Below are 22,339 nucleotides of genomic sequence, written 5' to 3'. Positions count from 1 at the left end.
AGAAGCACACACAGCCCCTGGCCCTCCAGGTAGAAAAATGAGTTCAGGATACAGACAGACTCAAACCTCCCTCTCTCAGTCCCTCTGTCTGTCTCTCCTTCTGTCCCTCTGTCTCTGTCTCTTTCTTTGTCCCTCTGTTTCTCCATTTCTGTCTCTGTCTACCTCTCGCTCTCACACACGCGCTCAACACACACACACACATGCATTTTTATCGGAGTTGAAATAATCTAGGAAACTGCAGGAGAGAGTGAATGTGTGTGTGCACGCATGTGCGTGGAGGCCTGTGTCCGTGGGTCTGAGTCCCAGGAGAGGGCGTGCCCTGTCGCTGCTGCTGGTGTGAGTGCGCAGACAGCTCGCGGGGGACTCAGGTCGGCGTGCTGGGTCAAGGCTTCCTGGGGTGGGTGCGTCTGTGTGACCTCCACACTGTGTGCAAGGGGGCTACGAGCCACAGCGCTGACCCACGGCCACCTCCCCCTGCCCTCCCAGATGAGCTCCATGCCTGGGGACAGCCAATTTCTCTCCTGGTGCCTCAGTGTCCTCATCTGTAAATTGGGCCCCTAACAGCTTTCTCTTGTGGTTACCACAAGGCTCAGAAGACAGCTGTATGCAGAGTCAGAGCATGGTGATAGCTTGCTCAGGGTTGCCGAGCAGCTTTGATTATTGTTGTTATTGCTCTGATTACTACAAGCTTGTCTTCTTTTCCTTCTTTTGTTTAATGGAAATGGGGGCAGGAAGACCTGGTCCCACACTACCCACCCCCTCCCAGAACTCGGACACAGGGTGGCGGGTCCCCCCAGCGCAGGCCAGTCCAGGGCAGCCTGGGCCCCGCGCCCCATTCCCCAGCATGGCCCCCAGCTTCCTCTGCCCCTGCCCCTCCACCAGCCACACCCATCCCCTCACTTCTCTGGCACCTCATGTTCCTTTAGGTCCCCCGTGAGTCTAACTCAATTCCCTGCAGCTGCTGTGAGGCCCAAGGGCCTGGACCGGCTCAGAGGTGACTGAGAGCAGCAGGAGGCTGGGCCGGGTGTGGTGGAGGCCATGCAGGCACTGGGGAACTTGGCCTCCTTGCCAACACTCTGGGAGAGTGAAGCAACGGGGAGGGGGGGACACACAGGAGGCTGGGCCCTCCCGGCGACTCACGCAGGTAGCCAGGGGACTGCAGGGGGTGCTGTGACGGGACCGCACCCCCACTCAGACTTCCAGTTTGGCTCTTCACCCTTTCTCTGTCACCTTAGTCTCGTCTGTGTCTTTCTCCATCTCTACTTGCTTATCTACCTTTTTGAAATCATGCAAAAACACTTGGTTTTGAATCTGGCTGACTTCTCTACTGTCTGGCCACATGGCCTTGGGCAAGCACTTTCTCTCCCCAGCCTCAGTTTACAGCTCTGTGAAATGGGCGTGAAGTCTTCCCAGCAGGGAGAGATGAAAGGAAGGGAGGGAGGTGATGAGGTGGCAGCAGCGTCCAAAGGCTGGGTGTTGGGAGCAGATAGGCCAGGCCGTGCAGGCACCTGTCCCTCACTGAGCCTCTCCTCTCTCCCCGCCAGCCCCCCGGCGCCCAAGTGGAGCATGAACATTGAGGATGGCGCGTGCCTGCGGCTCCCCGTGCCCCCCGCTGCCGCCTGGTAGGATGTCCTGGCCCCACGGGGCCCTGCTGTTCCTCTGGCTCTTCTCCCCACCCTTGGGGGCTGGCGGGGGCGGCGTGGCCTTGACATCGGCTGCCATAGGGGGCTCCTCACCGGCCACCTCGTGCCCCGTGGCCTGCTCCTGCAGCAACCAGGCCAGCCGGGTGATCTGCACACGGAGAGAGCTCGCCGAGGTCCCGGCCAGCATCCCTGTCAACACACGCTACCTGAACCTGCAGGAGAACAGCATCCAGGTGAGCCCTCGGCAGCCGGTGGGGTGGGGTGGGGGGCACAGGTGTTAGCCAGTCCCTCCTCCCCGAGCTGAGCAGGGCCTTCTCAGCGACCCCAGCTGCTCTTCACATCAGCCCTTGGGCACCTATGAGATGCTGTCTGTATCCTATTAACTTGGGCCAGGGCCACCTGGGGTTTCTCAGGTCCAAGACTCCGCATCTCCGTGGCCAGCTGTTGGGGCCAGGGCAGAACCACCGCCTGCTTCCCACAGGGGCGCAGGCAGTGCCCCCCCCCAGCCACCCTTCCTCAGGATCTCTGTGCTGTGTGCGCACCCCCCTGCAGCGTGGCCTCGGGCCCGTGATGGCATGAGTCTGCACCTCAGTTTTTCCATCTGAAAAAGGGGATAAGAGCCCCTGCTCGAGGGGTTGGTGTGTGTGCTGATGGGTTTTATACTTGTCGAGGGTTTTGAATGGTCTCGGCACCGGGCGAACCCTCCCTGCTGCCTGTTCGGGGCTTGCACCCTGCTCCCCGAGCTGGTGTGAGAACTGGAGCTCCGTGAGAGCCGTGCTGCCTGTGGCTGGCGCTTGGACGGGACCGTGGCCACCAGATTCATTATGACTGTGACTCAAACGAGCCCTGCATGCGGCTTTGGGGCAGAGCTGTGCATGTTCAAAGCTCGGTCTGTTCTCTCTGTTCTGTTGATGTTTGGGGCCGGATCACCCGTGGTGGTGGGGTCCTCCTGTGCACTGTCGGGTGCTTGAGCAGCCTCTCTGGCCACTAGGGGCCAGGGACACCTGTCCCCAGTTCCCAAAATGTCTCCAGATGATGCCAGGTATTCTGTGGTGACTCACCCCTGGTTGAGGTCCACTGTTTCAAAGGCCTCAGTCAGTCCTCTGTTCCTGGCCAGGCCTCCTTTGTGAATATCTCAGGCCCCCAGCAGCCTTTGTCCTCTGCCATCACGATTCCTGGCCTGTCCCCTGGGAGAAGAGGGTTCTGCGGCCCTCATCTCACTGTCCTGAGAGCCTGGAACCAGGGCTGTTAGCGGGGCAGTGCCAGGGGGCTGCCAAAGGCAACAAGGCTGTCCCTTCTTTGGTGGCCATGGGGCCAGGACCAGTGGAGACAGAGTTGGGGTCCAGAAACATCAGAGGCCTGGTGACATGGCCCCACCCCTGCTCCCACAGGACTTACTGTCCTCTGGGTCCAGGCCTCCACCCCAGACCCCCTCCAACAGGGTGCCTCTGAGTCCACCTCAGTCCCTCACGCTGCAGTCCCAGCAGACCTGTCCATGTCTCCCTTCAGGGGTGACACTCGGCACCTCATGGTCATCATCCACCTGCCCCCATACTCTGTCCATCCTCCATTTATTCACATAACAGTCAACAGACGCCGCCTGTTCTAGGCAAAGACTGAGACCACACAGCCCTTCCCCGCCCCTGCCTGGCTTCCGCCTAGAAGGGAAGAAGCAAGGCGCAAACAAACGAGATGGCGCTCAGGCGGGATGGCTGGGTCAGGAAACCGAAGCCACGGGGAGTGTGGGCTTCAGGGTTGCAAGAGTGAGGAGTGGCTGCGTCCACTCCAGCCGCCCCCCAAGGCTGAGGCAGCGCCCCTTTTCTCTCTGCGGGACTCGGTGAACAGTTCAGTCCCACAAACACCTGCTGAGCAGCAGGTGTCAGGCCGCTCTCGGCACCGCCCACAGGCCCAGGATGGACCACTCCAGGCCCCTGAGCGCCCCCAGCTCCTAACTCCTTCAGTGCACAGCCCAGCCCCCCAGCAGCCACCACGCAGAGCTCTCTGCCCAAAATCCTCTGAGGAGTGAAGTCCGGGCCCTTTGCTGCGATCACAGAGTCACATAGCTGGGACTGGCCACCAGCCTCTCCAGCTGCTGCAGGTCACATTCCTGGCGCTGAGATTGCTCATGCCATCCCTCTGTCTGAACATGCCTCTCTTTGGTCCTGGGTCCCCCCGGCGAGCCTCCCTTATCGCCTTCCTCTCTGGGTCCAGAGCCCACCCCAGACACCCTAACCCTCGACCTAAATGCATCTCATCTGTTCAATGTCTCCTGGTTTCCTTCTGTGTGGGAGTGTCCTGGGCACTTAGGAAACATCAGTGACCAAAGCCCACAGCCAGCCCTGCCCTCACTGAGCCCTGTGTTGGGGAAGCGGGCATGGTCACTCAGTGGCGGGTGTGAAAGGGGGAAGGGCAGTGGGCACAGCTTTGAAGACAGGGAGATCAGGGTGGCCTCATTGCAAAGGTGACATTTGAGCACAGATTTTCAGGAGGTCAGCGAGGAGCCTGTGGCTTTCTGGGGACTGGCACTCCGGGCAGGGGGCTGCCCACTGGGCTGAGAGGGGACAATGGGGGCAGATCCTGCTGGGCCTTGCAGTCACGGTGAGGACTTGGGCTCTTCTCTGAGGGAGACAGGAGCCGGTGGTGGCTCTGGCAGAGAACAGGCTGTACCTGACATGGGTGTGTCCAAGGTGCTGGGCCTTGACCGCAGGGACCAGGGGACAGCCGGAGGCTAATGCAGAGGTCAGGGGAGCTGTGGCAGCTCAGACATGCTGGTTGGGGCGAGGTGCTGATGGGTAGACAGATTCTGGTTCTGTTTTGTGTAAATGATAGGTTTTTCCTGCAGAACAGGTGTAGGAAATTCCAGGAAGAGAGAAAGAGGGTGACTCCAAGGTTTTAGGTCTGGACTGAGCTTTTTGGTTGGACCTGTTTGCACATGTGTCTGTCACCCCATCTCCAGGCCACTGGCCTCCAAACCTTTCAGGTCCACACCCCTGTCAGAATATCCATGTGGCCCAGTGGACACACATGAATTCATGTGTAAGCCATGCTCGGTCTCCTGCAACCATGCACCACAGATGTGAGAAAATACACACAGAAACAGAATCTGCCAAAGGGTCAGAACGCCCATACTGAGGTTCCGCACCCCCACTCTGGAGACCACTGACCCCCCACGGCATGTTCCCTGAGGGCAGTGGGCATTCTGTCCACAAGCACAGGTGCTGTACACCAGCAGCAGGCACCTTTCAGGGGGTGGGGATGGGGACACCTCTGGAGCAATTAGAGACGCTCTAAAAAATAATAACGTTGGCCTGACCAGGTGGTGGCACAGTGGACAGAGTGTCGAGCTAGGATGCAGAGGACCCAGGTTCAAAACCCCGAGGTTGGCTCTGGCCAGTTGGCTCAGCGGTAGAGCATCGGCCTGGCGTGCGGGGGACCCGGGTTCGATTCCCAGCCAGGGCACATAGGAGAAGCGCCCATTTGCTTCTCCACACCCCCCCTCCTTCCTCTCTGTCTCTCTCTTCCCCTCCCGCAGCCAAGGCTCCATTGGAGCAAAGATGGCCCGGGCGCTGGGGATGGCTCCTTGGCCTCTGCCCCAGGCGCTAGAGTGGCTCTGGTCGCGGCAGAGCGACCCCCTGGAGGGGCAGAGCATCGCCCCCTGGTGGGCAGAGCATCGCCCCTGGTGGGCGTGCCGGGTGGATCCCGGTCGGGCGCATGCGGGAGTCTGTCTGACTGTCTCTCCCCGTTTCCAGCTTCAGAAAAATACAAACCCCCCCCAAAAAAAAGCCCCGAGGTTGCCAACTTGAGCATGGAATTATCAGCTTGAGCGCGGGGTTGCTGGCTTGAACCCAAAGGTCACTGGCTTGAAGCCCAAGGTCACCAGCTTGAGCCCAAGGTCGCTGGCTTGAAAAAGGGGTCACTTGCTCTGCTGTAGTCCCAGTCAAGGCACATATGAGAAAGCAACCAATGAACAACTAAGGTGCCCCAATGAAGACTTGGTGCTTTTCATCTCTCTCCCTTCCTGCCTGTCTCTCTCTCTCTCTCTCTCTCTCTCTCTCTCTCTCTCTCTCTTCTCCTCCAGCAGCCATGGCTCAATTGGTTCAAGTGAGTTGGCCCCAGATACTGAGGATGGCTCCATGGAGCCTCCACCTCAGGCACTAAAAAAATAGCTCATTTGCCCAGCAAGGGCCCTAGATGGGCAAAGTATCACCAGTAGGGGGCTTGCTGGGTACATCTCAGTCTGGGTGGGGTGCATGCAGGGATCTGTCTGTCTCTCCTCTTTTCACTTAAAATAATAATAATAATAATAATAACTTTTTAATTATCCAAATTAAAAAATTGTTTTAATTGGCCCTGGTCGAGTGGCTCAGTGGATAGAGTGTTGGCCTGGCATGCTGAGGTCACAGGTTCAATCCCGAGTCAGGGTACATAGCAAAAGCAACCAATGAGTGCACAACTAAATGAAACAACTAAGTGGAACGAGTTGATGCTTTTCTCTCCCTCTCTCCCTTCCCCCTTTCTTTCTCTCTCTCTCAAATCAATGGAAAAATTAAAAAATTAGTTAATAAAAATCTCTCCTAATCCCACTATCAGGATATAAATAACTGCTACTTACATTTTGTTTTAAAGCCTTCCTGGCTCTTTTCTGTGCTTCTGTAAAGGTATTTTTAAATTTTTTATTACCCAATGAATACAAATTAGTATAGAAACTCTATACCTAACTAAGAACACAGCAACGAAAGCCAAGTGTGACTCGACAGCTACAGATGACACTCTCCATGCACGTTCTCGGCATGTGCGGTAGGCTAGGGTTAAGCAACCAAAGTCTTGCTTTTCTTACTTTTCAAAGAAAAATATGAAATAACACCATTTTATATTGGTTTGCAATGGGTTTTTGACACCTAGAAACTTAATAATGAACATCTTTCTACCTGACACTAATCTTTGTCTACTTTTTTTTGTTTGTATTTTTCTGAAGTAAGAAGCGGGGAGGCAGAGAGACAGACTCCTGCATGCGCCCGACCATGATCCACCCAGCATGCCCACCAGGGGGCAATGCTCTGCCCATCTGGGGTGTTGCTCCGTTGCAACCGGAGCCATTCTAGCATCTGAGGCAGAGGCTATGGAGCCATCCTCAGCATCCGGGCCAACTTTGCTCCAATGGAGCCTTGGCTGAGGGAGGGGAAGAGAGAGACAGAGAGAAAGTAAAGGGAGAAGGGTGAAGAAGCAGATGGGTGTGTCTCCTGGGTGCCCTGACCAGGAATTGAACCTAGGACTTCCACATGCCAGGCCGAGGCTCTACCACTGAGCCAACCAGTCAAGGCAATCTTTGTCTACTTTGTCAGTTTTGGTGACAGCATAAGATTCTGGCATGTAGGCGTCCTCTGTCCCTTCTTCTTCCTCTTTTTTTTTTTTTGTTTGTTTTTATTGATTGATTGATTTTAGAGAGAGAGAAATGGAGAGAGAAAAACACCAATTTGTTGTTCCACTTATTTATGCATTCATCGGTTGATTCTTGTATGTACCCTGACTGGGGATCAAACCCACAAACTTGGTATATAGGGACGATGCTCTCTAGTCAACTGAGCAACCCAGCCAGGGCTCTCTTTGCCCCTTCTTATGCCCAGGGTGTCACTGATATAAACAACACTGCAGTCAGCATCTTCGTGCTGTTCTTCCTGACGTTCTGGATCCTCCCTTTGGATAAATCCCCAGAAGTGGAATTGCTGGGTGGAAGGGGTGATCAGAGAAGCGCTGGCCCATCAGTCCCATTTGACTGTTGTCCTCACTCATGGTGGTTGTGACCTCCCCAAACACACACACACACACACACACACACACACACGCACACAAGCCTGACACCAAAGCTCTATAAGGAAGGTCTGAGTTCTGGAGATATGAGAGCCTCCCCGTCTATGGTCACTTGCTTGTCATCTGGCCCTTGCATGGACTGCCACCTCCATGAAGGCAGGGAATTTGCCCACTCGCTGCTGTCTCCTCAGCACCCGGAACAGAGCCTGGCGCACAGTGGGTGCTCAGCAGAATAGAAGGCCAGCTTGTGAGCTCCTGCCCCAAGGGATTGGCAGAGGTGGGGAGGCATCTGTCAGCAAACAGGTGGCAAGTCCCTACGGTGCTGTGAGAACGGGAGTGCCTGGGTCCCCCTTACCTGTTGCCTCTGTCCTGTCCTGTGGAACAGTGAGATCCGAGGGTCACACAGGGACTGTGGGGAACTTCAAGTGCACCAGGTGGCCACACTGGCCTCTCTCTGGGACCAGGGTATCGACTTTTGGGGAGAGTCCAAATGTCCTTCTGTGACATGAAGGACAGCGGTGTGGAGGTGGTTGTTCTGCCTTCATGGGCCAAATAATTTTTTGAAAAAAATCAGCAATCTTACATGGGGCCCCAAATTCTGCTTGACATTGGAGGGGCCTACGGAAAGGACTTCTAAAGCAGGGGCCCAGGGACACGCCTTCCCTCTGCCTCGTAGCCACAGGCCACCTTCCTTGAAGGCCCCTGGAGAAGCATCCTCAGGCAGAGCCAGAGCCAGAGCCGTTGCCACCCCTGCGCTCCCTCCCCGGTCCTGGGGTACCAGGGAGAAGCTCAGCACCCGCTGGGCTCTGCTCAGTGAGGCCCATCGCTCAGCTCCGGCGTCAGCCTCCTCCTTCCTGGCCTGCGTGCGCGCTCCTCCCGCTTGGGTCCCTCCTCCCCGCAGCCAACCACCCTAATGTGTTTACTGTGGATCTTTCTGCTTGTGTGTGTTCTGGAAAATGCTTATTGTTGCTTTGTGTGCGTATATTTTTAATTTATGTAAATGAAGCTGTATTATAGATGGCTTTCTTGTCTCGCTGTTTTCACTCGGCCTGGGTTGTTAAGAGCTAGCCACGTGTCCGTGTGTGTGCGCATGCGCGGTGCCTCTTCTGTTTCCTTTAATTGCTGCAGAATCCCCTTGGATGGGCACCCCCTCATGCCTTGCCCCCCCACCTCAGTCAGGACAGACACTCAGGAGGCTTTGGGCTCCCCCACCACAAATCCTCCCTTGGGACCCCTTCGGGGCGTACGTGATAATGTTTTATAATGTCTTGGAATGTGCACCAGGAGCATTGGTAGCTCAGAGAACATGCACTTAACCTAACAAAGTACCAATCCTCCCCTCCGAGACTTGTAGCCTGCTGCGCTGGGTCCCTCAGGGCCCCCCCCCCCCCAGGTCATGTGTACAGTGCGTGTGATGGCTCTTGGCTTCTGTACTAAGAAACAGATCATTGCCTGCCCAGGCAGTGGCACAGTGTATAGAGCATCAGACTGGGGCGCAGAGCACCCAGGTTCGAAAACCTGAGGTCACTGGCTTGAGCTCACTCTGCTGTCCCCCGCCAGTCAAGGCACATATGAGAAAGCAATCAGTGAACAACAAAGGTGCCACAACAAGGAACTGATGCTTCTCACATCTCTCCCTTCCTGTCTGTCTGTCACAAAACAAAAAACAAAACAACAACAAAAAAAAAACTATCAACCCATCCAAAGGAGGTGCTGCAGAGTTAGGTTTAAGGCTAGCCCAGCAACCGTGGGGCTGCAAAAGTGGCCTTCTTTCCCCATAATATCCAGGTGCCAGATAAATGAGTCACAGTGCATTCTCAAGGCGGAAGTTTATACAGCTACTTAGAATGGAGTTTCAGGCCCTGGCTGGATTCCTGGTCAGTGCACACAGGAGAAGCACCCATCTGCTTCTCCACCCCACCCCCTCTCACTTCTCTCTTTCTCTCTCTCCCCTCCTGCAGCCATGGCTCAATTGGAGCAAGTTGGTCCCAGACGCTGAGGATGGCTCCATGGCCTCCACCTCAGGTGCTAGGAAAAGCTCCATTGCGGAGCAAAATATAATAGAACACCCCAGATAGGCAGAGCATCACCCCCTAATGGGCTTGCCAGGTGGATCCCTGTCTGGGCACATGCAGGAGTCTGTCTCTGCCTCCCCTCCTCTCACCAAATTAAAACAAAAAACAAGAATGGAGTTTCAAAGATTATCGAATGACATAGGAAAATACTTAGAATGCAAGACTGAGTTTGCAAAGGATGTGAGCAGGATGTCAAATTTGGTTTTAAAACTTATTTTAAGCCCTGGCCAGGTGGCTCCGTTGGTTAGAGCATTGTCCCAGTATACCAAGGTGTGGGCCCAATCCCAGGTCAGGGCACATACAAGAATCAACCAATGAATACATAAATAAGTGGAACAACAAATCGATGTTTCTTTCTCTCTCTTTCTCTCTCCCTTCTCTCTCTCTCTAAAATCAATCTATAAAAAAATGTCAATGCTTTAAAAAATGCTATCCTGGCTAGATAGCGAGGTTGGTTGTAGCATCGTCCTAAAACACAGAGGTTGCTGGTTTGATCGCTGGTCAGGGCACATATTGGAACAGATCAATATTCCTTCCTCTCTCTCTCTCTCTCTCTCTCTCTCTCTCTCTCTTCCTCTCTCTCTCAAATCAATAAAATAGAAACATTTAAAAAGGAAAAATAAATGAAGACAAAATACTTAAAAACTTTTTAAAAAAAAACAATAACAGGGACCACTCAAATATGTCAGAAGTGCTTATGATTGTGGGGGACTCAAACTTACCTCGAGCCTATTATCAAGCCTGTCTGGGCCTCAGTGTTTTGGTTTTGGGGGGTGTTTTTTAATTTTTTCCATTAATTTAAAAGAGAGCAAAGAGGAGAGAAAAAGAGAGAGAAACATCAACTCATTGTTCCATTTAGTTGTGCACTCATTGTTGCTTCTCATATGTGCCCTGACCAGGGAGTGAACCCGTACCCTCAGCGCGCAGGGGTGACATTCTATCTATTCAGTAACCCACCCAGGGCCTGGGCCTCAGTTTCATCACTAAAATGGAGATAATAACAGTCTCCCCCGTCACTGAGCTGTTGAGAAATTCAGTGCCTCCCCTCTTGCACAAGCATGTACTAAGCACCACCGTGTGCCAGGCTATCTTTGTGGCTCTGCAGATGAGGTGGTCAACAGAGGTAGCCTGGCAGGTGCTCAGGGGCTGAGAATGCCAGAGAGTGTGACAGGGAGACTGGTTTCACTGTTGGTCACTGTCATCTTTTTTTTTTTTTTTTGTATTTTTTTGTATCTTTCTGAAGTGAGAAGCAAGGAGGCAAAGAGACAGACTCCCGCATGTGCCGGACTGGGATCCACCCAGCATGCTCACCAGGGGGCGATGCTCTGCCCATCTGGGGCATTGCTCACTTTCAACCAGAGTCATTCTAGTGCCTGAGGCAGAGGCCATGGAGCCATCCTCAGCGCCAGGGTCAACTTTGCTCCAGTGGAGCCTTGGCTGCAGGAGAGGAAGAGCAAGACAGAGAGAAAGTTAGGGGGAAGGGTGGAGAAGCAGATAGGCGCTTCTCCTGTGTGCCCTGGCCAGGAATCAAACCTGGGGCTTCCACACGCCAGGCCAACACTCTACCGCTGAGCTAGCCAGCCAGAGCCGAACTGTCATCTTTCTTGAATCAGAGAAACATCTACCTGAGAGGCACCTTCTCTGAGCCCCTAATCCAGTCAAGCCCCATGGGACTCCATGCCAACCCCACCCCACTTTGTGGACATCAGCCTCCGTCACTGCTGGCCCAGCACTCGGCACAGAGCCTGCCGAACTGTTGAATTACCCCATCGGAGAAGCACCTGCTGTCTTGAAGAGCCATGTAGCCTCTGACAGACCCAGGGAGGGAAGGTGGGAGTCCCACCCCATTTTTCACTTGAGCAGACAGGTCTCAAGAGGCAGAAGATCCATGTCCCACCTCCATTAATTACACTCCCTCTCTGAGCGCCTGGCCTGCCTCCTGCATCACTCTGAGTCCTAGTTCCACGGTTCATGAACTCTGGCCTCCGACCACCCTGTCAGTGGCTCTATTCTTATCCCCGTTTTACAGACGAGGACACTGAGGCACAGGAGCGAGATTCCTGTGCAGGAAGCCACTGTTAGTAAGTGGGATTGGGGCTTAGCCCGGCGGGTTGACTGCAGAACTTAATTACTTAACTTGCATCTGATGCTTCCTAATGTGTAGCTCTCTGGGCCCCGCGCCCTGGTGACTTGATCAGAGCTGTAACCCAGTCCTGACTGTGTCTGCACAGCCTGTCCGGGTTCTGGAGGGCTCTGACCTCGTCCTCGCCCACCCAAACGCTCACCCCACTTTCCTCCCAGCCTCCTGGCCTCCGTCTGTCTCCCACCCCCAGCCAGAGCCACCACATCATGCCTGAGATTTAAAACAACCGCTTCTACCTCTTGCAATGAAGACCCTACCAAATCTAGCTGTCCCATCTTAGCCACACAGCACTCAGGGGCGCCCCCTGCTGGGCCCAGATGCAACTGCAACCCAAACTCCCTGCTCTTAATCCTTGAATAACCAGTCTTCGTCCCCACGTGCCCCATACCAGGCACTCTTGCGAGTTACAGATACCGCCTCCGCGAAGAGGGTCCCATCTCTACCTGGAAACAAGCTCTGAGCGGGAACCCATTTGAAACCATGAGTCCTTGTCCCCTCCTCTACCCTCGGGTCTGAAAGGCCCTGCTAGTGTATCTGCAGCACCAGTTCCTGTACCTGATTGGTTCATTGAGCACCTACTGTGTGAGCAGGACAGGTAGACATCCCTGCCCCCGCGAAGCTTGGTGGAGAGACAGACAGAAGGCCCACAGAACAGCCAAGCCTTAAACAGCACAGGAGTTAAGGGCACCAACAGCTCCCCCAAGTCAAAAACGCACATATAACTTTTGACTCTCTTAAAAGTTTACTGTCCTTCAGCTGATTCCAGGATCCCTCTAAAATACCCAAATCCATGAACGCTCAAATATAAAAAAGTGTAGGCCCTGGCAGGTGACTCAGTGGATACCCTGCGCACCTGAGGTCACAGGTTAAACCTTCCATCAGAGCACATACAAGAAGCCACCAAGGAGTGCACACCTAAATGATGCTTCTCTCTCTCTCTCTCTCTCTCTCTCATCAGTAAAAAATAATAATAAAAATAAATCATACAGCCTGACCAAGCAAGAGCGTCGGACTGGGACGCAGAGGACCCAGGTTGCAAACCCGAGGTTGCCGGCTTGAGCACAGGCTCACCAGCTTGAGTGCAGGGTCACTGGCTTGAGCATCAGATCATAGATATGACCTCATGGTCGCTAGCTTGAGCCCAAAGGTCACTGGCTTGAAGCCCAAGGTAGCTGGCTTGAGCCTAAGGTCACTGGCTTAAGCAAGATGTCACTCGCTCTGCTGTAGCCCCCCCCCCCATCAAGGCACATATGAGAAAGCAATCAGTGAACAACTAAGGTGCTGCAACAAAGAATTGATGATTCTCATCTCTCTCCCTTCCTGTCTGTCTGTCCTGATTTGTCCCTCTCTCTGACTCGCTGTCTCTGTCAACAAACTTTTTAAAATAATAAATAAATAATACGGTGTAGAACAATGGATGCATAGAATTCACCCTCTGCAACCATGGACTCCCAAGCACAGATCAAAAACAGTGCAGGTATGAATGGGGAAACTCTGCATTATAATTGAACCCGCTCAGCTCCAACCTGTGTTGCCGGGCACCGCCCGTACCCTGCAGCACACTAGCCGCAGCTGAAAGCCGAGCCCTGAGCCATACAGGCAGGAGAGGGCTGGGGCCAGGGACGCCTTCCTGGGGACAAAGTGGTTGACCTCTGAGCCCCAACCTAACCCTACTCTCCCACCTGTCTACCCACCACCTTGGGCAAGGTGGGGGGGGGCACTGAGCTGCTGGTCAGTGCTGACATGGCCTGGAGACTCCTACAGGGACAAGTTTAGGATTTGTTACTGGATGGGGAGGGGGGCAGGCTGATAATGACCAAAATGGTGATAATGGATGTCACTAAAGGAGGAAACGCTGTGTTCTGTGTGGCCACCCTGGTGCAGGGCTGGGCTGTGTGCATTGCCTTGTCCCCAGGAACCCTGTCCCCATGCCGCAGAGGGTACCACGGCCCCCTGGAGACCGAGTCTAGTCCTGAGAGGCTCAACGAGCGAGCGAGGTGCCTGCCAGGCTCCAGCCACGTCCTTGGGGTCAGGCACGTCCCCATTGAAAGGGGGGGGCACAAGCTCCTTATCTCAGGGAAGAAGGAAACAGAAGTCATTATAAACGTGACTGGGAAAATAATTTTTTAAAATTCATTAAGATTTTTTGCCTAACCTGTGGTGGCGCAGTGGATCAAGCATCCATCTAGAATGCTGAGGTCACCGGTTCAAAACCCTGGGCTTGCCCAGTCAAGGCACATATGGGAGTTGATGCTTCCTGCTCCTCTCCCTTCTCTCTCTCTGTCTCTGTCTCTCTGTCTCTCTGTCTCTCTCTCTCTCTCTCTCTGTCTCTCTTCTCTAAAATGAATAAATAAATAAAAATAATTTTAAAATAATAATAAAATTCATTAATTTTTTTTTTTGAGAGAGAGATAACAGCTTTTGCTGTTCCATTCATTCATGCTATCACTGGTTGATTTTTGTATGTGCCCTGACTGGGGATCAAACCTATAACCTCAGCATCTCAGGAAGACACTCTAACCAACTGAGCTACCCTGCCAGAGCCCAAACATAACAATATTTTTAAAAATTGTGAATGTAGCCTGACCAGGCAGTGGCGCAGTGACTAGAGCGTCAGACTGGGATGCTGAAGGACCCAGGTTTAAGACCCTGAGGTCACCAACCTGAGCACGGGCTCATCTGGCTTGAGCAAAAAGCTCACCAGCTTAGACCCAAGGTCGCTGGCTCGAGCAAGGGGTTACTTGGTCTGCTGAAGGCCCGCGGTCAAGGCACATATGAGAAAGCAATCAATGAACAAGTAAGATGTCACAACGAAAAACTGATGATTGATGCTTCTCATCTCTCTCTGTTCCTGTCTGTCTGTCCCTGTCTATCCCTCTCTCTGACTCTCTCTGTCTCTGTAAAAAAAAATAAATAAATTGTGAATGTAAAAATATCAAAGCCAAAGGGAAGTAAGCTGACTAAGTTTGTTATCAGTTCCTTGCATTCAAAATGTATAAAAACAACTTATCTTAAGTGTTAAGATGAACAACTCAATTAATCATTTTCTTACCACAGTTAAATTTTTAATAAAGGATTTCCTAACAGTTTATTTTCTTAAAAACCTCAACACACCTGTGTCCTCCACACTCAGCGCAGAGCCAGGCACAAGCAGGGCTGGGCTCAGCAAATGTGGAAGAAAACTGGAGGGGCCCAGGGGCCGGGGGCAGTTAGGCGGCTGTCGGAGGCAGGACCCCAGGCCTCTCTTGTCAGGCTGGGAAAGCAGGAGGGTTGTTTGGTCCAAGAACCAGTCCCCACCTTGTCCATCCTCCTCTGTCAATGGCCACACCTGCCCAGCCTCCTGCATAAGAGGGTTTGATCATCTGCCCTGTGCTGTGGAGGGGCCACCAGCCTGCCTGCCCCCTGGACCTGGGGGACAGTCGTTATACTCACTTAAATGGCCGTGTATGTAATTATTATTATTATTATTATTATTATTATTATTATTATTAGCAAGAGACAGAGAAAGGCACAGAGAGAGGCAGACAGGAAGAGAGAGAGATGAGAAGCATCAACTCATAGTTGTGTCACTTTACTTGTTCATTGATTGCTTTCTCATAGGTGCCTTGACCAGGGAGCTCTAACCGAGACAGTCACCCCTTGCTCAAGCCAGCAACCTTGGACTCAAGCTGGCGACCCTGTGCTCAAGCTGGCAAGCCCTCACTCAAGCCAGTGACCTCAGGGTTTCAAACCTGAGTCCTCAGCCTCCAAGGTCAAGGCTCTATCCACTGCGCCACCACCTGGTCAGTCAGTCGTGTATGTAGTTATTATGTTTGGTGTCTCTCTTCCCCACTCGAGGTCAGGCTCTGGGAAGAAGGCTGTCGCTGTCTCATCCACAGATGGATCCCCAGAGCCTGGCATGGTGCTTGACATGTAGCAGGCATCCAGAGGCTGTCTCGTCAAGTGAGCAAATTTAGACATGGTAACATTTGAATGACAAACAGGCCGTGCTGCTCAGAAAACACACTGAAACCCACAGAGAGTCCAGACCTCCAGGTTCAGGGTGGGCAGGCCGAGTGGGGACCTTTTGTTCAGATTCAGGAGAAGTGGACTTCCACCTGGTTCTGCTGCTTTGGGGCTGTGAGGCTGAGGGCAATGACATCACCTCTCTGACACTGTGACGCCCTGTCACAGATAGAGTCCTCCCACTGACTTCCTCAGAATGGCTTTACCGATAAATAAGAACACCATGGATGAAGAAGAGGCATTTTGTCAGGATCCATGTGGGTGCACAGGAGTTGACCAGACAGATGAAAAGGGAAAGGCATCTGAGCAGAAAGAACAGCCTATGCTAAGTGGAGGAGCTGACAAGAGGTGTCCAGGATTTGAGGTTGGCTGACAGGGAGCTGGAGGGAGGCTGCCCATGATGGGGGCCACAGGGAGGGAGGAAGAGGCAGGCAGACACCCGGCCATGCAGGGCTACCTTCCACACAGGCTGAATGCCCTCTGAGGGCACTGGGGAGCCATGGAGAGCTCTAGAGGAAGACAGAGGCAGGCTCAGCCTTGAGGGTAGTGAGACCCTGGAGATGGACTGGGGTGAGACCAGAGGCCAGGTGCCTGAGGCCTGTGCTAGGCCGCGGGGATGAAGGAGAGAAGGTGGCTGCGGGACATTGAAAGGGACAGCACCATCCATCATGCCAGCTGACCCCACGGGTGAGGCCCCGATGGCGCACGGTTTAAGGGTCCAGGCCCGCCTTTGACTGGGAAGGTGGACCAGAGGGGCCATGCTGAGAACAAGGACCCTGGAAGGAGAGAGGAGCAGATGGGACAGGCAGCACATTTCTGCTGGGCTTGCAGATGGGCTTGCTGGGGACTGGGGAGGGACACTACTTGAGCAAGCATCACTACGAGAGAACGAGGGGGCGCCTTCCCTAGAGTTCTTTTCAGCACCTGGGCCAGCGACCCTCTGTTCTTAGCTTCTCAGTCCAAACACAGGTGTAAGCTTTCTGAGCCTACCTCCTTCTCTCCGTGCTGCTGGGTGAAAATGGGAACCTCTTCCTCCTATTATTATTGTTGCTGTTCATTTTTATTAAATTTTTAGGGGTAGAGGAAGGAAGAGAGAAGAGAGAAACATTGGTTTGTTGTTCCACTTATTTATGCATTCAGTAGTTGCTTCTTGTATGTGCCCTGACCGGGGATCGAACCCGCAACCTTGGCATACAGGAAGGACGTTCTATATTGTTATTATGATGAATAGAAACCGCAGTGAAGGCCTACTTGGTGCCCTACCAACGTTTCGCAGGGCGAAAAAGGATAAGTGAGAAGGGCACGGAGGCAATGACGTTCACCCCGGGTTTGCCAGACGTTCTGCCTGTGGCACTGAGCACTGGCACCTGCAGGGGGCGACACGCGGGCTCCAGATGTGTTTCTGTGTTGCTGTTTAGGACCCCACAGGATGAGGAAAGAACTGAGGCTCCAGAGGTCCATGTGGAGGAGCGAGGTTCCCAGGGCTGAAGTGCAGCAGGGTTCTCAGCTGCCCTCTCCCACATCCGGCACAGGCACCACCCCATGGGGGGCTGAGGTCTCCCAACCCTCCCACCCCTGAGACCATCCTGCTATGGTCCCTGCCCACCCATCCCTAGGAAGCCACATCCGGTTGTCAGTTGCTTCCTTGGGCCCATCACCTTCCAGCTCGCTTTAGAAGGGACTCACCCCCTCCTTTGTGTGAAATAACATTTGCCGAGGTTTTGAGGTTTCATCTGGCTCAAAGCGTCAACCATGTTCCTTGGAAGAAATTAGAGAAAATGGAAACATATTAAGGAAAATAAAGAACTGACCTCATTCATTCCATCTCAATGTCCAAGAGCAGGTGTGGTCTGGGAAAGATCTCGCTAGTCACGAAACCGTTTTTGAAGCATATTTTATTATATGGGGAAAGTGCATGCTATAACCTACTCCAGGGCCATGCAGGGCCCAGGAGGAGATTGCATGTCACCAAAATGTTGCAAAAAATTAGAAGATGATGAAAAAAGATACCCCTGCATCGTACACATAGAAAAAAAGATTGGAAGAATGTGCACCATGGTGTGAACAGGAGCGAATTCCAGGTGGAGGCCCTTTGGATGATTTTTTTTTCTTCTTATGCTTTTTCCTAAAATGAGTATATATTATTCTTATCGGCAGGGAAAGAAAGGTATGTGGAGAGTTTCTTCGTTATGCTATCTAACCTGGTACCCAGTGCAGGCCTGACCCCAGGAGACATCTATTTTCTGTTTATTAGGGGAGGAGGGAGGACGGGAACAGAAGGGGACAGTCCCTTCCTGGACCTTGACTCTGTTCTGTTACCTCAATTCTACCCATTTCCCTGTGAACCCTTCAGTGACCTGAAGACTCCTGTCTTAAGAGCCCAAACATCTCTCTTCATCTGTCCTTTACACTGTGGCCCCGAGGGCCTTCCCTCAGGTACGGTGCCGGGTTGTTTTCCAAATTCCCAGGAATCTGATTCCTACCCTAGTTCTGGTCAAAGAAGACCCCTCAAGATGGGAGTTACGGAGAGGGGCCACTTTCAAATTTACTAGGTTACAGCCCTGGCCGGTTGGCTCAGTGGTAGAGTGTCAGCTTGGTGTGTGGAAGTCCTGGGTTTGATTCCTGGCCAGCACACAGAGGAGAAGCACCCATCTGCTTCTCCCCCCTCCCCCCTCTTCTTTCTCTCTGTCTCTCTCTTCCCCTCTGCAGCCAAGGCTCCATTGGAGCAAAGTTGGCCCGGATGCTGAGGATGGCTCCATGGCCTCTGCCTCAGGTGCTAGAGTGGCTCCGGTCACAACGGATTGACGCCCCAGATGGGCAGAGCATCGCCCCCTGGTGGGCATGCCGGGTGGATCCCAGTCAGGCACATGCGGGAGTCTCTCTCTCTGCCTCCCTGCTTCTCACTTCAGGAAAAATAAAATAATAATAATAATATAAAAACAAATTTGCTAGTTTACAAAACCCAAAACCTGTGTGTGCAGTACTTTGCCCTGAGGCACGCAGCTGAGACCCAGTGCCCTGCCTCCTAGGGGGCCTCTCTCTGGGGGACTCAGAGGTAGACGGGCAGCAGGGGGCAGTGGGGCTAGGACATCCTCTGGAGCAGGTGATCCCCGAGCTGGGTGCTGAAGGCAGATGGGAGGTAGCCAGAAAAGAAAGTAGGAAAGGTGTTCCCAGGAGAGGGAACAGCAAGAACAGAGGCCAAGAGGCAGGGGCGAGTTTGCTGTGTTCCAGAGAATTGTTTGAACAGGAGGGAGATAGGGGGGAAAAGGAAGGGAGAAGGTCACACCAGGCTGATAAGCTTTTGAAGACAGAAGTTCTTATTATGGGATGGACAATTAGGGCCAGTTGTCTCGGTCTGCAGCAGGGTGTGGAGTAGCGGACTCGGGCTCTGGGACTGATGGGGGCTCTGGGAGGGCTGTGAGCGGGAGGAACAGGGAGCTGTGGGTAGGAACAGACCTTCTGGGGCCAGGTGTCAAAGTGGGGGAAGGGAGGCTGACCTGGGGCTGGGGCCACAGACTAGAGTGGAGGCAATGGAATAGAGAGTCAGCCGACAGAGGGCCGGCTCGGGGACAGCAAGTGTCAGACTGACTACCGGATTTTGGGGTTTCGCTGCCCTGGGAGCCATTCTTCATAGGTGGTGGCAGAAGGCTCAGAGCTGTCATCCCAGTGACACCAGTAATAACAATAAAAACAACAATGTGACCAGAGGCCCCCCGAGCACCCTGCAGGAGCCAACACTGTGCCTTTCTTTCGTCTTCCCAACTACCCCAGAAGTGCCAGCTGAGGGCCAGAGGCCCCGACTGCTCCACTGACAAGACAGGACAGGGACATAAGGGATAAGACTGGAGCTGTGTCTTCCTGGTCACATCCTCAGCCTTGGCTCCTGCATCTGTCAAATGGTCACAGTTGCCACCTCTGTGGGCTGCAGGTCCCTCCTTCCTAAAACAGGGCCCTGACAGTCCTCCTTCACAGGCTATTGGGGAACAAAATGCCACTGTGCCCCCAAAACATTGGAGAGCTGAGGACACAACTCATAATAACCTGCGCCACCTCTGGCGCCGATCACAGGGACTGGAAAACACGTGCAGCATTTGGAAGGCTGAGTGTGAAAACAATGTCAAACATCGCCTTCGTTCGTTTTCATCTTGATTACCTGTTGAAATCATCATATTTGGGATCTAGTGGGCTAAATAAATATACGATTAAAATAGATTTCACCTGTTTGGGTTTTCTTTTAATGAGGCTTTTAGGAAATTAAGTACCATATATTTGCTCCATAAGACGCACCTGACCATAAGATGCACCTAGGGTTTTTGTTTTTTGTTTTTTGTTTTTTTTTTTTCATTTTTCTGAAGCTGGAAACAGGGAGAGACAGTCAGACAGACTCCCGCATGCGCCCGACCGGGATCCACCCGGCACGCCCACCAGGGGCGACGCTCTGCCCACCAGGGGGCGATGCTCTGCCCATCCTGGGCGTCGCCATGTTGCGACCAGAGCCACTCCAGCGCCTGAGGCAGAGGCCACAGAGCCATCCCCAGCGCCCGGGCCATCTTTGCTCCAATGGAGCCTCGGCTGCGGGAGGGGAAGAGAGAGACAGGGAGGAAAGCGCGGCGGAGGGGTGGAGAAGCAAATGGGCGCTTCTCCTGTGTGCCCTGGCCGGGAATCGAACCCGGGTCCTCCGCACGCTAGGCCGACGCTCTACCGCTGAGCCAACCGGCCAGGGCCACCTAGGGTTTTAAGGAGGAAAATAAATAAGAAAAAAATATTCTGAACCAAATGGTGTGTTAAAATATTTAATAAAATAAAGCACAATAATATTTCAACAATGTCAACTCAATAGCAGTATTAACAACCATTAGCACTGTTATTAACAAATGACAAGAAACTTTTATGTTCAAATACTCTTCTAGCTGTCCAGGAACCCTCAGCAGCTAAAAAAAAAAAAAAAAAGAACATTCACTCCATAAGATGCATGGGCATTTATTTATTTTCCCTTCCACTTTTGAGGGAGAAAAGTGCATCTATGGAGTGAAAAATACAGTAAGTTGTTCACGTCAGAAATATCTGTTGGATCGCCCTGGTGTAAATAATGGCTGTTACTGTTCTATGAGTGTCATGCTACAATATATTGTTCCTTGCACTGGGTCTTGTTTTTTAAATTTTTGAAAAAGTGTTTTCCTACTTATTATAAAAGTTGTTTTTGTCCATTGCAGAAAAGAATAGAGTAGAAGTTGCCAATAATCCCTAACAGCTGGAGTTCACTCTAAGAAGAGCTCATACAATCTTCTTAGGTCTTTTCCTGGTGCATATGTGCAGACACCTAATTCTCCAGCCTCGCTTTTTAGGTTTTACGAAGTAGCAACCACACAGTATGTTCTTGGGAACTCTCCACTTTCCCCTTAATATTATGACAGCGTCCACAGTGGCATTGGCTAGGCTTTAGAAATGTCATCTAATGGCTGCATGGACTTCTGTGCCTCAGTGTACCCAGCATGGTAATCAGTGAGGAGAATCTAGTGGGACTCTGCCTCCCAGGCCTACCCCAGCCTCAACCCTGAGAAGTGGCGGCCATGTTCAAGGGTTAAGAGTCAGGACTCTGGAGCCAGACAGCCTTGGTCCAATCCCACATTGGGCACCCCCTCCCATGTGATCCTGCACAAGTCACTACACCTCTCTGGGTCTCTGTGTCCTCCCACTTAAATGAGGATAATTCATAATGGCTCATGTGAAACCTTGGGGTCACATATGTCTTTTTGTTTTGTTTTTTTGTTTGTTTGTTGTTGTTTTTTTCTTTTTTACAGGGACAGAGAGAGGGATAGATAGGGACAGACAGACAGGAACAGAGAGTTGAGAAGCATCAATCATTAGTTTTTCATTGCGACACATTAGTTGTTCATTGATTGCTTTCTCACATGTGCCTTGACTGTGGGCCTTCAGCAGACCGAGTAACCTCTTGCTCGAGCCAGCTACCTTGGGTCCAAGCTGGTGAGCTTTTTGTTCAAGCCAGATGAGCCCATACTCAAGCTGGTGACCTCGGGGTCTCGAACCTGGGTTCTCTGCATCCCAGTCCGACGCTCTATCCACCTCACCACCGCCTGGTCAGGCATATATGTCTTTTTGTAGCACCCCAGTAGATCTTATTATATCCCTTACAAATGTGGGGATATTTTTAGAGTGAAAGGTCTGACTCATCACATGAGTGGGATCAATAAAGGGCTTAAATAGCCTACGTGAGGTCTGGTCAAGTTTTGCCACCAGAAGAGATTTGTTGCCAAAGTTATGAAATATATTCTGGTTTTCTGAGCTTGTGGATTTGAGTTGTAGGTATTCAATAAGGACCTATTTATTGCACAGGGCAGTTTGGCGGATTAAATCAGTTGTTGCCAATAAAGCATTTAGAACGGGGTCTGACACCAAAGACGTGCTCGACGCATGTTAGTGCTGATTGATTCCTTTTTATAGGGGGTCTAATTTACATACAATGAAATGCCTTCCGGTTTTATGTGCACAGCTTGGGAAATTTAGAGTTACATTCACCCATGGAGCCACCTCCCCAAACATTTCTATCACTCCAGGAAGCTCCCTCAGTCCTCCTCCCAGCTTTCGGCCCCACACCCCCAGACGCTCAGAGACTAGCACGTCGAGAGAGCAGAATGAACGGGATC

General features: G+C 52.4%; 1 protein-coding gene across 2 annotated transcripts in view; it reads left to right on the top strand.

The window, feature by feature from the left end:
* LRRC4B (leucine rich repeat containing 4B) overlaps window positions 1–22,339 on the top strand; it is a 39,251-nt gene that overhangs the window by 13,966 nt on the left and 2,946 nt on the right. For both annotated transcript variants that reach the window (XM_066374100.1, XM_066374102.1), the window contains exon 2: window positions 1,545–1,876. In XM_066374100.1, the coding sequence (XP_066230197.1) occupies window positions 1,580–1,876 (297 nt within the window). In that variant the 5' untranslated portion in view covers window positions 1,545–1,579. The remainder of the gene's footprint in view (window positions 1–1,544; window positions 1,877–22,339) is intronic.

This window comes from Saccopteryx leptura, chromosome 3, assembly GCF_036850995.1.
Source record: "Saccopteryx leptura isolate mSacLep1 chromosome 3, mSacLep1_pri_phased_curated, whole genome shotgun sequence".
NCBI lineage: Eukaryota > Metazoa > Chordata > Mammalia > Chiroptera > Emballonuridae > Saccopteryx > Saccopteryx leptura.
The sequence above is the reverse complement of the archived record's forward strand: the minus strand, read 5'-3'. Positions and strand labels throughout refer to the sequence as shown.